The following is a 20,035-nucleotide window of genomic DNA, read 5'->3' as shown; positions in this document are numbered from 1 at the left end:
GGATCACAGGATTGCCATGAGTTGAGGTCAACTTGAAGGCACCTAACAACAACAAGCCTCATCCTATGGAACCCTGGTATTTGCCATTTTACAAGGTCTTTTATAGCCTTTTCTACTAAAATGTGCTGGAGCCTCACCAAACTGCAAACCCCAAGATTCTGTGGGATAGTGCCAAGGTATCAGACTGCATTATTTCTACAGTGTAGATGCACCCTGTGTCAGACCTACAAACTGAACATGTGTAAAAGCCCAATTTCGGTTAGTAAAACATATTTGTGATGGGGAAAAATGAGAAAACTGGAATCTTACATCTGGCAGCCATTCATCATCAGCCCAATGTAATTAATCATTAGACTGAGTAGTTAATAAAAGCTAGATGAATGGTTGTAGATGTTAATTACAGAGGAAGTGGCTTTCTTGGTGCAGTTCAACAGCTGACTCAGTTGTCACACAGAGTCTGGAAGATGCTGTTCTGAGCAGTTTGCACCCAAGGGCTACTTCCAGATGTAGTTTCTTATTTGTGACAATGTGTGCTGAACATTCAGGCTAGAAAGGGCAGAAGTTTGTTGCGGGTAAGAAAATTTTAAATCAGAGGCAAGTAGCTCACATATAAAAAGAGGGTTAGAATTTATGATTGGAGGCCATGCACAGTTTATTTTGGCTGTGTGGTCTTTACTATAGCAACTAAACAATATAGCAAATATAGCAGTTGTATCTCTGAGCATCACATCCTTCCATGGCTAGACAACCAGACATGGGGGATTTTATCCCATAACAATTAAACCAGTAGATTTCTTACCTATGAAAGCTGAAGTCGAGGAAAGCAGCTAGAAGATATAAAATCAACAAATTTTGTACTGAGTTACCTCTAATCTGGAAGCTTGAGGTCAGGATGTGCTAAATGTGCAAGCTTGTACAGCTGTCTCTCCATATTAGTGGAGTTTGCATCCATGAATTCAACCATCCACAGCTTGAAAATTGTATTTTTAAAAAATCCAAAAAACAAACCTTGATTTTGCCTTTTTATGCAAAATTTTATTACACCATTGTATACAGTACAACAAAACTTAAGTATCCATGGATTTTGGTATCTACAGAGATCCTGGAACCAAACTGCAGCAGATAGCAGAGTCTCATTGGCCTGTTACACAGACAGCCAAAATAAAGCTGCTTCGAGTCACAGTGGAGGTATGGTGTTTCAATGATGCATGCGTCCTAAGAGTCCAGAAGCCACACCAAAGCCACGCTCCAGTCCTTAGGGCTGAAGCGTGGCTTTGGTGCGACTTCTGGACTCTTAGGATGCATGCATCATTCAAATACCATACCTCCACTGTGACTTGAAGCAGCTTTATTTTGGCTGTCTGTAACAGGCCATTATACTTAGCAGGGAGTTTCATAAGTGGAAATTTCTCTCATTTACATTCTTAGTTCACCCACTAAGGCCTAATTCTTGATCCAGAGCTTGAACCAAGGTTTCGCCAAGCTCGCTTTTTCTTCTACAACCTGGTATTACAATACTGACTCAGGGTGGCCAAACATCCTCCTTTTCCAGAACACACCCTACATTTCAACCTTCTCTCCAGGAGGAATCCCATACTGTGCAAAAAGGAAGAAAAGCCCTACTTAATATATACCTAGAGAGATCTTGTAGTGCCTTTGAGACTAACTGAAAGAAAGAAGTTGGTAGCATGAGTTTTCATAGACTAAACTCTACTTCCTCAGATGCATTTGGTGGAGTGGGAGCCAAGAACAGACCTATATATGCCATTAGTGTGTGACAATGTCAGTTAAAATTCAAAATCCTTTGTGTATGGAAATATAAAGGGGCAAATCCAGTTTTAATTATCTTTATAGGAAGGAAGGATTATAAAATATGGTCATTGGCAACTTATGGATTTCTGAAGCTGTGTAAGTACTGGTTGTGTGGTATAATTACTTCGTTATATTTCATTTTAAAAAAATGAATAAAATAGTTTTTAAAGAATTTAAAAAAAAAAACAACCCCAAAAGCAAACCTTGATTTTACCATTTTATATAAGCCATTGCATATAATGGGAATTGTGTATCCATAAATTTTGGTATCCATGGAGGGGGCATACTGGAACCAAGCCCCAGCAGATACCACGGACTCACTGTACTTTTACAATTCACATTCTCCTTCTCCCTTCCTCCCTGTTTATGGGCTTTATCCCATACATCTGAGGAAATGGATTGGAATACATAAAAGCTTATGCTAGAAATTTCTGTTTCTCCATTAGCCTTGAAGGTGCTACAGGGTTCCTTCGTAACATTTAATTAAGATCTCCACTGTGTGACATCTTTGATGTCTTATCAAGAAGCCAAAAATGTTAATCCCAATGTATTAGTTCTAGAGTATTTTTTAACCTGATGAGAATTCATGTATTTGAGAATATAAAAACTACTTCCTGTCCAAAGCATCTTCCATTCAAGCACCCAGAGTTAGAAACCTCAAGGAGGAAGAAAATCAAATAAAACCAGATGAAACCAAACCATATAATTCTGATTTTGTGGTGTACAGTATTTCCTAACCCCAATGAAATCCATTTCCCCCCCCCCAACCAATTTTGCTTTGGTTCAAATAGGTTCAATCCGGTTACAACTAAATTTACAGTGCTTTATAAAGGTTAATAATAATAATAATAATAATAATAATAATAATAATTAGAGCACATCACTTCTGCTTCTATGCATCGGTTTGCCTGGGATATATTTTACCACAATAGGAAAACTAAAAAATAATTGTTGATTGATTTCTCCCTCTCCCAACTATTTTTTTTATAAGGAAAAAAAACCCTTTACATGATTAATGGCTGAAATCTGGTGACAGTTTATAATGTGCAGCTGATCACGAGAAAGAATGCCCATACTGTAGTCTTATTCTGTGTAGGTTTTACAAGAAAACATGATTCTAGGAGAATAAAATGACACAAGGGTTGATAAAATGCACAAGGATTAATAAAACCTTCCCCACAATCCATGCATTAGTGGTTTCCCTCATGTGATTTATTTGGTGAGACTGAAATTGTCCATTCATAATGGAGACTGTCACATATTCGGTATCTCTATGATCACTTTCCTAGGCAAATCTTCAAGAGTCACAGAAGGTACGAAGAAATAGCTTTTTCCTCATTCTTTTCACAGGATCGCTCTTCCTAAACCTGAATCTTTCATGCATAATAAAGCATAATCTCTGTGTAATTCTCTTCTCACAGCACTGGCACTTGCAAGGCTTCTTTCTTCACACAGATTCTCACATGTTGAGTGAGGTTTCATCTTTGACCGCAGATCATCTCATACACTCTGCTTCTCTTTGGTGTGGATTTGTGCATGCTGAATAAGTTTATATTTTGTAATGAAGCTTTTCTCACAGTCTAAGCACCCATAAGGTTTCTCTCCTGTGTGTCGTCTCTCATGTATAATCAGTGCTGATCTGTGATTAAATCTTTTTCCACAGTGCAAGCAACTAAAGGGTTTCTCACCTGTGTGTTTTCTTTTATGTTGCTCAAGGAGTGAACTTTGGCTGAAGCTTTTCTCACAGTCTGAGCATTTATACCTATGTATTTCCTGATGTTTAATCAAAGAGAATTTGTGCCGTAACTCTTTGCCACATTCCAAGCATTTATACGGTCTGACTCCTTTGTGAGTTCTCAAATGACTTGCCAGAGTAGAGCTGCGACGGAAGCTTTTCCCACAGTCGGTGCACAGAAAAGGTTTCTCCCCGGTGTGGATTCTCTCATGAAGTTTAAGGTCTGAAAGGGTTCTGAACCTTTTTCTGCAATCCAGACATGAATGGGGTTTCTCTCCTCCATGGATCTTCTTGTGTCTGCTAAAGTTTGATGCACATTTGAAGCTTCTCCCACAATCTGGACATATATATGGTTTTTCTCCAGTATGGATTCTCACGTGAACACTGAGGTACTCCCTCTGTCTGAAGCACTTCCCACAGTATGAGCAAGTGAAGAGCTTCTGTCCTGAATGGATTTTTTCATGTCTACTGAGATTTCCTCTTTGCCTGAAGGTTTTCCCACAGTGGCGACATCTATAGGGATCCTCACCAGAATGGATTTTTTCATGTCTACTGAGGGTTTCTCTGCTGCTAAAGCATTTCCCACAATTTGGACACATATAGGGCTTCTCACCAGAATGGATCTTCCTGTGTCTAACAAGACGTTCTCTGTCAAGAAAGTTCTTCCCACAGTCTGAGCATGAGTACAGTTTCTCACCTGCATGGATTCTTTCGTGTCTATGAAGATTTCCTTTGCAGCTGAACTCTTTCCCACAATCTGAACACGCGTATGGCTTCTCTCCCAAGTGGATTTTTTCATGACAAAGAAGCTGTTCCTGGTCAAGGAACCTCTTCCCACAGTCTGAACAGGCATACGGCTTCTCCTCTAAGTGGACCTTTTCATGTCTATTGAGATTTCCTCGGCAGCTGAATTTTTTTCCACAATCTGGACAGGCATATGGCTTCTCTCCAGTGTGAGATCTCAGGTGTATAATGAGGGCAGCTTTGTGGGTGCAGGTTCGTCCACAGGCAATGCACTCCAGTGGCTGTACTGCCTGATGAGGAATCTTGATAGTTTCAGTGGTACCAAATCCTGACTCCTCAGAACGGGCCCCTTGCATCTCATCCTTGTGACTCCTCTCTTGGATCATTTCACTTGGGACTTTGCCTCTTCCCTCACAACAAATGGCTTTTTTCTGAGGGCGCTTTCTCTGCCTGTGATTTATCGGAGAGCTTGCTCCTTTCTTGGTACGCTGGGAGTTTATTCCATTGCTCCACAGGAATGCTGTCTCTTTTGCTTTTCTCAGTTGAGAAATTTCTGTCTGCTGAAAGTCCTCTTCCTCCTTCACTTGCACATCAACTGCTAGAAACAACAAAAGAAAGAGTAGGGTGTGAGTGACAGTTCCACCTTCTGAGAATATAAACCAGGATAGGCAAAGTAAGGCCTGTGGGCCACATGTAGCACCCTAGGTCTGTTTTTGTGGGACCTGGGATTCAATTTTCTTTTCTCCTACAAAATTCCTTTTAGGAAGTTTGGGGGCGTTTTCACCACATACCTTCCCAGACCAACTTAGGCATAGCAGAGACTTTTTTGGTGCCTTTTAGGGTGTGTGGACCTCTAAGGTCTCCTAGTCTTTCACAGTTGCCCACCTTTGATGTAAACTAAACTCAGAAAGGATGGTGTTTGTTAATGAGTTGTTAAATTTTTGCAGCAGAAACACTGTCCAACTGGATCCTACCTTTTCTCAATTCTCTCTGATCAATGACCCACAAAATTTCCCCTTTTTCCAGATAGGAAATCAGCGCTGGCTTTGGACCCAGAGATCCTGTTTGAAAAGGAAAGAAACACCGGATCAGAAAGTATTTACAAAGAGAGGTAGCACAGTGAAGTGGAGCACTGGACTAAATCAGGGAAACAGATATGACTTGAAGCTCAATGGATTCAATATCTGCCTGCTCCTATTTACTTATGATCATTTCTTGTCTCTCTCTTGTTTTGTCTTATTATATTTTACTTTACTGGTTCACAAACATGAAACATACATATTTAAAAAGGCATCTTATTTTACTTTAGAGGCACTCAATTTACAGAAGAAATACTGTCAAATACTTTATATGTATTTAATTTACATCCACTTCAGATGATTTTTAATTACCACATCTAAATAAAAATAATGTGTTCTTAAATCAATATCAAATCAAAACTATTACACAAAATTCATCATCATGTACTGGGTGCTGTTTTCATAGACTAGATGCAGCCCTAGAGAGAGCAATGATTTCTAGCCTGTATGAAGAGATCCTTACCCAATGAAGCCACATTCCTGTAATTTTCCACCATGACCTCCCAGTATAAAGCTCTTCCATCCCAATCTAGCATAGCCCACTCTGCTTCTGAGAAATACATGGCTACATCTTCAAAGGCCAAAGGAACCTGAAAGAGGACAAGATTGCCCTGTTATAGCCCAGCTCTAAAACATCCCAGAAACAACATGCTCACGCAAAGGCTTTTCACGTAGCACACATGTCATGCTTTGCAAAAGTGAGATGCTAAGATAGAGGCCACTGGCCTCTATTTTAACCAAGTTTTAACAAATCTATTGTGCCTGCTTGGCTACAGTTGGCTTTACTCTCGGTTCCCCCACAATGCAATGCCATTTGCAAGTCAAGTGCAACTGTGTGGGCAAGGTTGTAAAGCCCAACTAAGAGTGTGTTGTCCAGGTCTTTCTCCAAGACCTAGAACCAGCCATGGAGGAGTATAATACAGGTTGAATCTCCCTTATCTTGAATTGCAAAATGGGTGGCTGACACAGCAACCCTTTTGCTTCCTTGATGGTTCAGTGTAGACAAACTGTTCATGCATTAAAAAATATCATGTATAAAATTACCTTCAGGTTATGAGTATAAGCCAGTGATGGTGAACCTTTTAGAAGCCGAGTGCCCAAACTGCAACCCAAAACCCACTTATTTATTGCAAAGTGCCATGTCTCTCTGGCTTTCTAGTAACAGACTCTGCCAAACTCTGTGCTGGGGCAACGGCACATGTGCCCACAGAGAGGGCTCTGGGTGCCACCTCTGGCACGCGTGCCATAGGTTCGCCATCACTGGTATAAGGTGTATATGAAACAGAAATGAATTTCATGTTCAGACCTGGGTTCCATCTCCAAGATAATATACAGGGCCCATTACATACAGTGGGCCCTTGGGATCTACTAGAGTTCGGTTTCAGGAATCCCTATGGATTGCAAAATCGGTGCATGTTCAATTCTCATTAAATACAGTGGCATAGTAAAATGGTGTCCTTATATAAAATGGTAAAATCAAGATTTGCTTTTCAGAATATATATATATATATATATATATATATATATATATATATAATATTTTGAAGCTGTGGATGATTGAAACCATTGATAAGAACCCGTGGATACAGAGGACAGGCTGTATATGCCTATACAGCCTTCCAAATTTGCTGCTTTGACTTTAGTGGATTTGATTATTCACGGATTTGATAAATATAGGCGCGTTACACACGCGCAAAAAGTACGTACTAGGTATGTACTAGGGTTAGGAAAGGGGGCCCTTTCTGGACGCCCTAACCCTAGTATGTACCTAGTACGTACAAAATGGCGGTGCCCAGTACACATGGGCGCCGCCATTTTGACGTGGCTGACGCTTAGCGCCTGCATGTTGCGGCACAGTAATGACGCCGCAAGTGCGCCATTGGAGTACTTCTGGACTCGTCTCTGCAGTTGACATCTCAAGTAGATGTGACGGTCAGAAGTGCTTGCTATCAACTTCGGTTGATACACCAACTGCGACCCTACCTGGACTAAAGGGACCTTGAAACTGTGGTACATGCTCTGGTAACCTCTCGTCTAGATTTCTGTAATGTGCTCTACATGGGGCTACCCTTGTACCAAGCCCGGAAGCTTCAGCTAGTACAAAATATGGCAGCCAGACTGGTCACTGGTACATCTAGGTTTGACCATATAACACCTATTTTAAAAGATCTTCACTGGCTGCCTATTCGCTTCCGAGAGCAATACAAGGTGTTGGTTATTACCTATAAAGCCCTACATGGCTTGGGCCCAAGTTACTTGAGGGACCGCATCTCCCCATATAATCCGCCCCACACAGTCAGAACAACCGGGAAGAATCTTATGGAAATTCCACCTTCCAAATATGTTTCTACATCCCAGATGGCCTTTTCAGTGATGGCCCCGTGAATCTGGAATAGCCTTCCCAAGGAGCTCCGTTTGACGACTCCCCTTGAAACATTTTTTAAAAGGCTTAAAACCTTCCTTTTTTGTCAAGCCTTCCCCCCTGATAAATGAAGCTGTGTATGTTGATGCCATTGATTCCCTGCCTTATCTTGCTGTATGACTCTGTTTTAAATTTGTATAATTGGTTTTTATCTAGATGTTTTGTAACAGTTTTTTATGGTTGTAATGGTTTTCTACGGTTGTAAACCGTTTTGATCTGTGGAAAAGCAGTATACAAATAAAATTTATTATTATTATTATTATTACTGCGCCACAAGAAGAAGCTGCTTTTTGCAGCTTCTTTTTGCTGCGCTGGGGAACAGCGCGGTTTGTCCGTTGCAGTTCCCTGGTGCAGCAAACACAGGCTCCAGCAGAGCGCCCTTTTTGGGCACTCAGTAAAGTGCCATAGTCTCTCTAGTTCCTCCAGCACAACTCTATGGCAGTATAGCCAGCACTCTGGAGGACCTAGAGATTCGTAGACAAAAGACTTATCTAGGCATTTATAGATCCTCCAACACAATTCGATGGTCAACGTCTCGCAGATCCAGAGATTGCTAGAAAGATGTTCTCTCAAATAAAAAATAGTGTTTGTTTTTCTTTTGTGGGCGTTCTACTTGCATGAAGGGTCCCCATTTTCCTAACCCAAGTGAGTGTGGAGATCCCATGTATTCCAAAATCGAAAAACCTCTGATATCCAAATCCCTTCTAGTCCCGACGGAGACCCAATGTGTAAGTCACCAGGCTCTCCCCTCGCCTTCTCCCCACCACTACCTGAGCTGGATCGGTGTCAACCATTTTATCTTCTCTGGAGGTCATGAGAGGATGTGGATTTCACTCTGGAACCTATGAGGAAAGAAGACCAGGTTAGATGTGCCACACTTCAATTATCCTATCATGTTCACAGTCATGCTGGTTCTATACCTGGTTTCAAAGCCTCACAATGAGACCTATTGGGTAACTTTAGGCCAGCCACTATCTCTCAGCCTCATCTGTCTAAGGTTAAAATAGTGAGTGGGAGAATCCATACACTGCTTTGAATTACATGACAGAAATGCAGGACAAGCCTTATAAACACAGAAACAAACCAGCAATTGGCAATTGGAATTGGATTGCAACATAGTTTAACAATATAAATGGAGTTTATATTTGTGCCTGACCCCTCTATCTCCCCTCAGGTGTTACAACCAAGCAACTTTGGTGGCTCTGGAGGGCAACTTTCAATGCTGAGACCTTCTGGGGACTCCACACTGTCAAGAATGCCCAAAAGGAATCATTTTAAAAATGGAGGTGGTTGCAAAAGGATCCTGTAGCACCTTTGAGACTAAATAAAAGTTGGTACAATATCTCTTTGCAATGCATACTGATATTCCAGGCTAACATGGCTATGTCTCTGAATTCTTCTGCATATGGGATGTTCCACTTTTTGTAACTGTGACACAACCATCTTATCTAATGCAATGTCCTGCTGTTGCTCTTATTTACACCTTGCAGATCTTTTATCAGTAGGACATATACCACGACTTGTATTAAACTTGTATTTTGCATATTTATAGTGTTTTAACTTGGACTATTTTAGATTTGTAAGTCGCCTTGAGTCCCTGTACTGGGACGAAGGCAGGATATAAACATAATAATAATAATAATAAATAGATTTGAATGAGGGATTAGGAATGGGGCATTTGCTACTTCAACTCTGGATAAATTTGGACCACATCTGGACTGGCTGAATTTGGACCACAGAAATAATGCAGTTTGATACATCTTTAACTGCCATGGCTCTATCCTATGGAATCCTGGGATTTTCAAAAAAGCTGTCAAGACGGATCTCTTCCGGCAGGCCTTTTCTGAATAAAATTCCTCAGCCACAGAATGATACCCCCTCACACCATGTATTATCACCTCCCTACCCGCGTTATGCTATTATTAATAGACTGAAAACTCTTTTAATCATAATATATTTAATTCTTTTTAAGGGGGGGTTGTAATTTTATTTACAATATTGTATATGGATGTTTTAGCTGGTAACCACTTTGTCTTGCTACAGAAAAGCGGGATAGAAATAAAAGTTTGAAAGGGATCTAGGAGTCCAAGTAGACCACAAGTTGAATATGAGTGAACAGTGTGATGCAGCAGCTAAAAAGGCCAATGCTATTTTAGACTGCATCAATAGAAGTATAATGTCTAGATCAAGAGAAGTAATAGTGCCACTGTATTCTGCTCTGGTCAGGCCCCACCTGGAATATTGTGTCCAGTTCTGGGCACCACAATTCAGAAAGGACATTGAGAAACTGGAGCGTGTCCAAAGGAGGGCGACAAAAATGGTGAAAGGTCTGGAAACCATGCCCTATGAGGAACGACTTAGGGAGCTGGGGATGTTTAGCCTGGAGAAAAGAAGGTTAAGAGGTGATATGATAGCCCTGTTTAAATATTTGAAAGGATGTCATATTGAGGAGGGAGCAAGCTTGTTTTCTGCTGCTCCAGAGAACAGGACCCGGAACAATGGATGCAAGATTCCACCTGAACATTAGGAGGAACTTCCTGACAGTTAGGGCTGTTCGACAATGGAATGCACTCCCTCGGAGGGTGATAGAGTCTCCTTCCTTGAAGGTCTTTAAACAGAGGCTGGATGGCCATCTGTCAGGGATGCTTTGATTTGGATTTCCTGCATGGCAGGGGGTTGGACTGGATGGCCCTAGTGGTCTCTTCCAACTCTACGATTCTATGATTCATTTATTACTTATTGCTGTAGTTTGTTGTAGCACCAGAGCTAGAAGGCGAAATAGCTCACAAAACTACAAAGTTCTGGTCCCACAACAAACTACAGATCCCAGGATTCCATAAGATGGAGTCATAACAGCTGAAGTGGTGTCAAACTGCATTGAATCTGCAATGGAGATGCAGTCTCAAACTGTAATAGAGCTGGAGGATATAAAATTACTTTCAGGCTTTGTGCAACCAATACATCACCATCAGATTGTGAAGGGGTTATATTTACACTAAAATAAAGTGAATATACAAAGGAAGAAGAGGGAGAGGAAAAACACTTACCAAGATCCCAGCTCAGTTGCAAGAGGTTTGGGGGTGTCCTTTGCAGGACTAGGTTCCTCTTGGCCTGCTAGCTGTCTGTCCTGCTATGCAGAATGGTGGCTAAGCCTCTGGTCAGATAAAATGGTCAGATGCAAGCAGTCCTACTGCCTTTGGGACCTTTCCAAGCCCTTACAGCTTCCCATGCCCCCGCCCAACTGAAGGGATAATGCATCCCATTGCACAAACTCTTAAACTTGCAGATCCCTGCATCCTTCAGAACAGAAGCAGAGAGAACCCAGGTGGTCCCTGTTTCCAGTTCATCACCAAGGCGCATGCTCAAAGTTGCAAGGTACCAGCTCGAGCATGCGCAGTAGCAGGCTGTGAAGCCTCTGTGCCCTTCTCTGTTGCCCTTACTTGGGACCAAATTTCTCTCCAGCAGTGGCAGCACAGAAAACTATTTTCTAACTAGCAAGGGCTGGTGGCAGAGCAACATTGGTGGCTTTTTTTTTTAAAGTTGCAGAGTGTTGGTTTTTAATTTAACATTTAATAATTAAATTTAAAATTTATTATTACATAATAAAATTATTAGTTATAAAATTATTAAATTAAAATGTTTAAATTAATTGATTATTAAGTCCTCAGGCTTACCCAGATGGGTTTTTTTTCAAAATTTTGGATTTTAAATGATGAATTTTAAATGTGGATCATTTTAATATGTATACATCTAATAATAATACTGATGATGATGTTTATTTATAAGTCCCTTTTCACCAAAAGGTGGTATATCAGAACATATACAATAAAAAGTGAACAATATCATAAAAAGAAAGTTCATTTTAAGAATAAATGGCTAGAATATAAAGATATATATTTTAAGAAGCATGAGGAAGACAGATATCAAATGAAAACAATAGAGGATTTCAAGGAAGAGGGATACCAATTTGCTGATTTAGAATCATAGAATCATAGAGTTGGAAGAGACCACAAGGGCCATCCAGTCCAACCCTCTGCCATGCAGGAAATCCAGTCAGAGCATCCCCGACAGATGGCCATCCAGCCTCTGCTTAAAGACCTCCAAAGAAGAGGACTCCACTACACTACAAGAGAATGTGTTCCACTGTCAAACAGCCCTTACTGTCAGGAAGTTCTTCCTAATGTTGAGGTGGAATCTCTTTTCCTTGAGCTTGCAGCTCCGGGTCCTGGTGTCTGGAGCAGCAGAAAACAAGCTTGCTCCCTCCTCAATATAACATCCCTTCAAATATTTAAACAGGGCTATCATATCACCTCTTAACCGTCTCTTCTCCAGGCTAAACATCCCCAGCTCCCCAAGTTCTTCATGGTTTCCAGACCCTTCACCATTTTAATCGCCCTCCTTTGGACACACTCCAGTTTTTCAACATCCTTTTTTAATTGTGGTGCCCAGAACTGGACACAATATTCCAGGTGGGGCCTGACCAGAGCAGAATAGAGTGGCACTATTACTTCCCTTGATCTAGTCACTATGCAGCCTAAAATTGCATTGACTTTTTAGCTGCCGCATCGCACTGTTGACTCATGTTCTTCTTGTGGTCTACTTGGACTCCCAGATCCCTTTCACACGGAGTTTCATTCAGCCAGGTGTCCCCCATCCTATATCTGTGCATTTCATTTTTCTGCCCTAAGTGCAGTACTGTACATTTGTCCGTGTTGAATTTCATTTTGTTAGCGTTGGCCCAGCTTTCTAATCTATTAAATTCATTTTGAATTTTGATCCTGTCCTCTGGGTTATTAGCTATTCCTCCTAATTTGGTATCATCTGCAGATTTGATGAGTATGCCCCCAATTCTGTCATCCAAGTCATTGATAAAGATATTGAATACCACTGGCCCCAGGACAGAGCCCTGTGGACTGGTCACTTCTCTCCAGGATGAAAAAGAGCCATTGTTGAGAACTCTTTGGCTTCGGCCGGTCAACCAATTACAGATCGATGAAGCAGTTACCTTGTCTAGCCCACTTTTCATTAGTTTGTTTGCAAGAATGTCATGGGAAACCCTGTCAAAAGCCTTACTGAAATCAAGAGCACTGAGCTCTTGAACTGGCCCAGCAAGGGAACCATGCTACACAATTATGTGGTAAAAGCTGCCAACTCTTAGAGCCAACTTGTGGCGAGAGATCCACTGGGTGACCCTGGATAAGTCACACTCTCTCAGCCTCAGGAGATGGCAATGGCAAACCCTCTCTCAAGAAACGTGCAAGAAAACTCACCATAAGTCTGAAATGACTTGAAGACACACAAAAAGAAGAATGGCTCAGCAAGGGAACCACACTACACAATTATGGCAATATTACACAATTATAGCAATAGGAGAGAGGCACTCTCATTGGTCTGTGTTTAACTCTGAAGATGGTTGTCTTATACCCCCCACCACAAAATGTCAATGTGTGTTACAGTGGGCTATTAGTGTCCACTGGGGTTTGGTGCCAGGACCTGCAATGGATACCAAAATCTATGGATGTTCAAATCCCATTAAATACAGTGGCATAGGAAAATGATGTCCCTTATATAAAATGGCAAAATCAAGGTTTGCTTTTTTATAGTTTATATATATATTTAATATTTTCAAGCCATAGATAGTTGAATCCATGAATAAGGAGGCCCAACTGTACTTCATTTCAAAATATGGGATGTTGAGAGTCCTCCAAATACTGCACCATTCTCAAATCACACCATTATAGCAGTTTGATACAATAGTTAACATACATCTTTATGCTACCGAATCCTGGGATTTATAGTTTTGTGTGGCACTGAGCTTAACAGTGGTATCAAACTGTTGTAACTTTGTAATGTGAGAGCCTGGTCTGTCTGGTTTGCCTAGTAGAGGAGAAAACATCCTCTCTTTTTTGCCATTTGACATAGGTCCAAAACACACTGCAGAAGTAATCCAGTTAGCTTTATAAATAAACTGGATATGATTTTAGAAGTCCCTTTGAGAGACTAATTTGAATAAGGTACAGATATGCTGCACTTCCCGTCCGTCAGCTGATAGCCACATCATTTACTCTTTATTTTCCAGTCCAAATGACCATCATGTGGTGAAAGCAGGGAATGCATATTAAACTCTGCTTCCACTTTTATTAAACACATTAAACATATTTATTAAAAATATTAACCATTTTAAACTCTTTGAATCAATGCCAACCCTGTCAGTGAATAACCCTGGCCCTTTTTTAAAAAAAATGGCATATCTTTTGGGAAATGTTTGTCCCCAAACACACAGAAACTGCAAAAACACATGAAAATACCCCCGCTCCCAGTTTGGAAACAAAGGGTTGGAACTGGAAACAAAGATGGAGGATGGTGTCACACGTTTGGCATCAGTTGGTTCAATGAGAATCAGAGGAAAAGGGGCATGTGCTGGTGAGGTGAAAACCTGTCTTCCTTCCTGCCTTTTGCCAAGAGAGTCACACTCTTCTGTCTATGTCTGCAAAACAAAACAGATGGCAGAAATGTCAAGAGAAACAAGCAGACTGTGCCATTTCAGTTCATTGATGGAAACACCATGCATGAATGTCCCCAAGTGCAGAGCACATAGAAGTTTCTTTTTTGGACTATGGCTCCCAGAATAACAAGGTTTGATGTTAACTACATAAGTGTCTCTGAAGAAGTGGATTGAAATCCACAAACACTCAGGCTAAAATAAAGCAGTTAGTCTTAAATGTGCTGCTGGATTCCTTTAATTTCCCTTTCCTCTTTTAATCCCCCTTTGCATATCCTCCCACCCTGAGACCCTGCCATCAACAACAGGACAATACACAAATTAACATGGAATTTCCTCCCTACCCATGGTCACACAGTATATATATATATATATATATATATATATATATATATATATATGTATAACCAACTCTCTTCTATGCCAGCATTCTCTGAAGAGGCCAGCTACAGATGTTAGTGAAACGTCAGGAATAAACTCTTCTAGAACATGGCCACACAGCCTGAAAAATCCACAAAAAACTATAATATGCTTTTAGTTGTTTTTAATTCAATTAAGCATCAATATTATAACTTGTTTGTTTTAATATTATAACACATGCTTTTATTTGCACCTGTTTTAAATCCTGATGGGAAGAAGCTTGGGGCCCAGATTTGGGGGAAAGGTGGGATATAAATTTAATAATGAAAGTACATGAATACAAACAATTAATCCTGTATTTGAACTACTGTGTTCCATTAATGTTCATATTTCTTACGCATATTTCCACCAGTTTCTCATCTAGTGGACTAGCTGCTTAGCCTCACCATTCCTATACTACTGGACACTCCCAGACTTGGGAGTTTATCACACGAAGGAGATTGAGAATTTATCCCATGAATAGCCTGAGAAAATCATGTAATTACGTAAAATGATTTCATACGACGTCACACAAAACCCACCATTAAAGTGGTCACAAAGAAGCATTAAAACACATCTTTTTATTTTTCGGATTTCAACGACAATGCATTTTCGATCTCACTTTATTTGGGCAATTGAGTGTGATAATCATTCGTGCATTTATTCGACATTTTTGCTTTATTTGCAGGATGTTTTAAATGCGCTTTAACCTCTTTGATGCCCAAATTAGCCCCAGTGTGATAGAAGAGTGAAGATATTCTGTGACCCCCTGTATCTGCAGGGAATATATTCCCAGATTTACAAACAGCTAGTGAAAATTGTGGATAATAGCAAACACTATATTTTCATTGAAAGTTGACCACAGAATCGCACTGAAGGACCTCCAGATGTCTAGAGAAGTGTTCATCCAGTGCAACTCTATGATCAACATCTGCTAGTCCTATGGAGGAACTCGAGATTCCTAGATGGACAATATTTTTTTGGACACAGATACTGGTCTTGTAGATACATGAGTCACACTATACTAAAAACAAGTTGAATGGGAAGGTGCGGTATAAAAGGTGTAACATAGTAAGACACCTCTAAAATCACACCATCATCATCATCAATAACAAAAACAACAACAGATGTTATTTTCTTCAGTTCCTCTCTTTGTTCTTTGTCCTTTTCCGTTAACTAGCAGGAGAACACATTTTGCAAAATGAGGGATTTGCAAACTTGTGGAAAGAGCCTAAGCGACAGAGTGAAGGGTTCCTTGCAATCTACTGTATCAAAATTCCTTACCTGAATTTATGTTTGGCAGAATCTTTTTTTTTTCAATATTGGTTCAGGGATGCATATTACTTTCCCTTGATCCAGGCAAGTGATCAGGACTGGTTTGAAAGGACAGAATCCTGGTAAGGAGAGGAAAGGAAATAAGACAAGAGGAGATAAATCAGAGCTAGGCAAAAGTTATTATTTTGGACTATAACTCCCAGAATCCTCCACTTAGCAATAGTTGGTTCTATTGTCAAATTGCTCCTCTTGTAAAATGATTTCTCCTAATGCTTAACTGAAACTTTAGTCCTGCCCTTTGGACTAAAGTCCAAAACACACTGCAGAAATAATACAGTATGAGACTGCTTTAACAGCCCTGGCTCACTGCTAGGGAATTCTGGGAATTGTAGTTTATTGTGACACCAGAGCTATTTGGCAGAGAAGGCTAAATGTCTCACAAAACTACAGTTTCCAGAATTCTTTAGCATTGAGCCAGGGCAGCTAAAGAGGTATCAAATTGGATTATTTCTGCAGTGTGTTTTGGACCATAGTCCACTTGTCAGGGTGCTTCCACACTATGAAATTACAGCATTATTATTCCACTTTAATTGCCAGTGTTTCATCCTATAGTATCCTGGAGTTTGTAGTTTGAAAAGGCACCAGAGTTCTCTAGCTGAAAATCCTAAATGCCTCTCTTTAAAATCACAAATCCCAGAATTCCATGGGATGGGGACATGGCATTTAAAATGGAATCATAGTGCTATAACTGTGTAGTGTGAAAGCGCCTTTAAGAATAAACGCACTGAATGAATAGGTATATAAATACTGATCGACCACGTTCCTCTCATCCTGCTAAAGTCAGTGGATTCATGCAGAGTCTACTTGGAACAAAACTAAATTGATTTGTTTTCTTCTTTCCAAAGTCCCCAATTAACCCTTTTTTAAACTGATGTTCAAGGCAATAAGGAGGATAACAAATGGGGAGAGACTGAGCTGTCAGTGGGCCTAATCCATGAGTCAGGGATGACTTGAGGGTACACAACAAGGACTATTCTTGATAAATTTTGTACTATTCATTAACTGCATTTTGTTTTAACTTACTTTTAACTTTGTCCACTGGGACAAAGGTGAGAAATAAATTAAATTAAATCGAAACAGCATCACTGAGCCCTAAAGCAGTGGTTCTCAACCTTTCATGTCTTATTGCTGTTGTGTTATGAGGTTTTCTTGACAGGACTTGTTCAGAAGGGGTTTGCATTTGCCTTCCTGTGAGGCTGAGAGAGTATTGCCCACAGTCACCCAATGACTGTCCATGGCTGAACAGGAGGAATTAAAACCCTAATCTCCAGAGTGGTAGTCTAATGCTCAAACCACTACACCACAATGACTTTCTTTCATATCTTAAGTCCCACCACATACTCTTTTAAAAAAATATTGTCCTCATTGTGACAAAAACAAAAAGCCCACCCTTTCTGAGAAAGACATATTTATAAGTTCATATCATTCTCTTGCTAGGTTTACCAAATATTTTAAGTTTCAAGGATATTTTTAAAATGGCAATAGTTGTGTTGGGAATAAACACAATAAAAAAATAATTCCATTAAGAGTGGGGTATTGTAGTAATACTGCGGCGAATAAATTGTGCTGGCAGTGTAAGTGTAAAATACAAAAGGAAGATCCTTATCGCATTAGAAAGGAAAACCGAAATGGAGCGGGAGAGTAGCAGCTTCCATTCTCTTCCTGGGGGAGATAGTTGTAAAAGCGTATCTTTTGTCACACTGGAGAAATCCATTTGCCAGAAAGCATGCTTTTATGACCATCTCCCCCAGGTAGAGAATGGAAGTGCTACAATGGCACACAGAGAGGTATAGAGAAAGCTGCTAGTCTCCTGTTTGGTTTCGGCTTCCTTCTCTCATGTGATAAGGCTCTTCATTTTGTATTTTACTCACTGCCAGAGCAATTTATTGTGGTGGGAAGGAAGGGGTGCCAATGTTCTGGGTCTGACAGCTTTGCTGTCCAGGCAGGAAAGGGAGTCTCCTCCATCTATCACCTGGACAGCAGCTCTGTCAGACCTGGAAAGCATGGTGAGGCAGGAGCAGGTGCCAAGGTTTTGGGTCTGCTGCTTTTGCTGATTGGATGGGAAAGGAAGTTGCCTCCCTCTCCTGCCTAGAAAGCAGCTCTGTCAGACCCAGAAAGGTGGCAGGAGTGGGTGCCAAAGGTCTGGGTTTGGCAGCTTTGCTGACCAGGGGGGAAAGGGAGTCTTCTCCCTCTCTCACCCAGACAGCAGTTGCTGCTCTATCTCCAGATCTTCAGTGGCATCAGCAGCCTGGCAACTTGGCTGGGCAGCATGGATGCAGACAAGCATGAATGCAAGGAGAGGAGCCTCCCCACCAGACTTTGTCCCATCCTATTGAGCCACTGGGCTACTTTTTGGCAGTGGCAGCTCTACAGTGGTGGCAGTAGCGGGACAACCCAGCAGGCAGTGCAGGAGCAGGCATGGGTTCAGTCTGCCATCCCCACCATCACTGCTGATAGCCTGCCTCTTCAGGGGGTGGGTATAGCGCCCTAAAGAGACAAGCATTAGTGGCAGAAATGTGGACTTAGCCCACCCACCCCCCTCTGCTGCTGCTGATAGCCTGTCTGTTCGAGGAGGCATGACACCCTAAATTTATTATTTATTTCACTTCTGTGCCACCTTTCTCCCAGAAAAGGATCCCAAAAGATAAAAACATTTTTAAAACTTTACAATAAAAAATTAAAAACAAGTAAAATCATCTGGTTAAAATAGTATAAAATTAATACAAAAACATACAAAAGCTAAAAATGTAACTAAAATACTTACCCCATGTAAAAATCTGCTACCTTCCCACCGAAGTGGTACCTATCTATCTACTTGCATTTGCATGCTTTCGAACTGCTAGGTTGGCAGAAGCTGGGACTAATGACAGGAGTTCACCCCATCTTGCAGCACTTGGGCCTTTAACTGCCAACCTTCTGATCGTCAGAATTGGCATATTAACCACTAAGCCATCGCATCCCTTTTTATTATATGAAAAAGCCAACCTAAATAAAAATATTTTTATAGTTTATGTGGGTTTTTCAGGCTATGAGGCAATGTTCTAGAAGAATTTATTCCTGACGTTTTGCCAGTAGCTATGGCTGGCATCTTCAGAACATTTTTGCCATTTGGGCAGTCTTATTTGTTAAGACACTAAGTTGTAACTGGATGAGAATCTAGTAATATGGCAGGTGTAGACCATGGTAATAAGCTAAGTAGACCAGGTGATTATGTTAATCAATTGGAAAGGTATAACTGCCTTGTGGGACTGCTGGGTTATGGAGAGCTTTCATTGTATCTTGCCCTTATGGTAAGACAATTTATGCATGCTGCTGAATCAAGATTTTGGACTGTGCTGTGTCATTCATATTGTTTTGCTTCGGTTTTTGAGACTTCTGTTAAGTAAAGTTTTTGTTAAATTCCTCAAACCTCTGCTTTCATTTTTGCTATAATACTCACACCCCAACATTATTTTGTGTCCAAGGTTTGATTTTGTTTCTTTTTTTAAAGAAATAATCTGCACTGTGTATCAAATATACCTGGTATGCCACTGGGCTAAGGGCAAATTCCCTAATAGGCCAGCCTTCACAGTCTCTACAGTTCTACCATGACAGGGAAAAGAGACGTTTACCTGTATATGCCAAATTATCATAGGTCTCCAGCATGACATCCTTGTACATGTCTCTCTGTGCTGGATCCAGCAAAGTCCACTCGGTTTTTGTGAAGTAGATAGCCACATCCTTGAATGTGACTGGCTTCTAAACAAAGGAGAAATATTTTATAAGCAACTGCCCACTCAGGGCTACATAATTTGTGACAGATCTCCTGTTTTAATTACTGTTGTTATTTCAATATGCCTTTCTTACATTTTCAACCAAATAGCATGGAGTATCTTTTGTGTGTGACTGGGAGGCAAATTGGAATGACCAGAAACTGGAATAACTACCAGTAGTAATATATATATATTTATAATAATATATAAAAAGCCCATATTATTATTTTTAGGTAAGTCATGGTAACAATAAGC

The 20,035-nt window shown here is 40.6% G+C and overlaps 2 protein-coding genes across 4 annotated transcripts in view; both read right to left on the bottom strand.

Annotated features, from left to right (window-relative positions):
* Nucleotides 1–2,693: 2,693 nt before the first annotated feature.
* On the bottom strand, nucleotides 2,694–11,208 carry LOC121921908 (gastrula zinc finger protein XlCGF26.1-like). The gene is made up of 5 exons (XM_042450629.1): nucleotides 10,840–11,208; nucleotides 8,563–8,634; nucleotides 5,834–5,960; nucleotides 5,266–5,352; nucleotides 2,694–4,889 (listed from the first exon to the last, which is right to left on the bottom strand). Exons 2-5 carry the CDS (start codon nucleotides 8,605–8,607, stop codon nucleotides 3,313–3,315), a joined length of 1,836 nt encoding a protein of 611 aa, XP_042306563.1. The 5' UTR covers nucleotides 8,608–8,634; nucleotides 10,840–11,208; the 3' UTR covers nucleotides 2,694–3,312.
* A 2,195-nt stretch (nucleotides 11,209–13,403) lies between these two features.
* Nucleotides 13,404–20,035, bottom strand: part of LOC121922019 (protein ZNF738-like) — a 14,513-nt gene continuing 7,881 nt past the window's right edge. The window contains exons 2-4 of one of the 3 annotated variants that reach the window (XM_042450888.1): nucleotides 19,640–19,766; nucleotides 15,978–16,087; nucleotides 13,404–14,279 (exon numbers count right to left, since the gene is read on the bottom strand). In XM_042450888.1, the coding sequence (XP_042306822.1) occupies nucleotides 15,984–16,087; nucleotides 19,640–19,766 (231 nt within the window). In that variant the 3' untranslated portion in view covers nucleotides 13,404–14,279; nucleotides 15,978–15,983. The remainder of the gene's footprint in view (nucleotides 14,280–15,977; nucleotides 16,088–19,639; nucleotides 19,767–20,035) is intronic. The other 2 variants (XM_042450890.1, XM_042450889.1) reach the window with 2 other exon arrangements.

The sequence above is a fragment of the Sceloporus undulatus genome, chromosome 2 (genome assembly GCF_019175285.1).
Source record: "Sceloporus undulatus isolate JIND9_A2432 ecotype Alabama chromosome 2, SceUnd_v1.1, whole genome shotgun sequence".
In the NCBI taxonomy this organism is placed as follows: Eukaryota; Metazoa; Chordata; class Lepidosauria; order Squamata; family Phrynosomatidae; genus Sceloporus; species Sceloporus undulatus.
The sequence above is the reverse complement of the archived record's forward strand: the minus strand, read 5'-3'. Positions and strand labels throughout refer to the sequence as shown.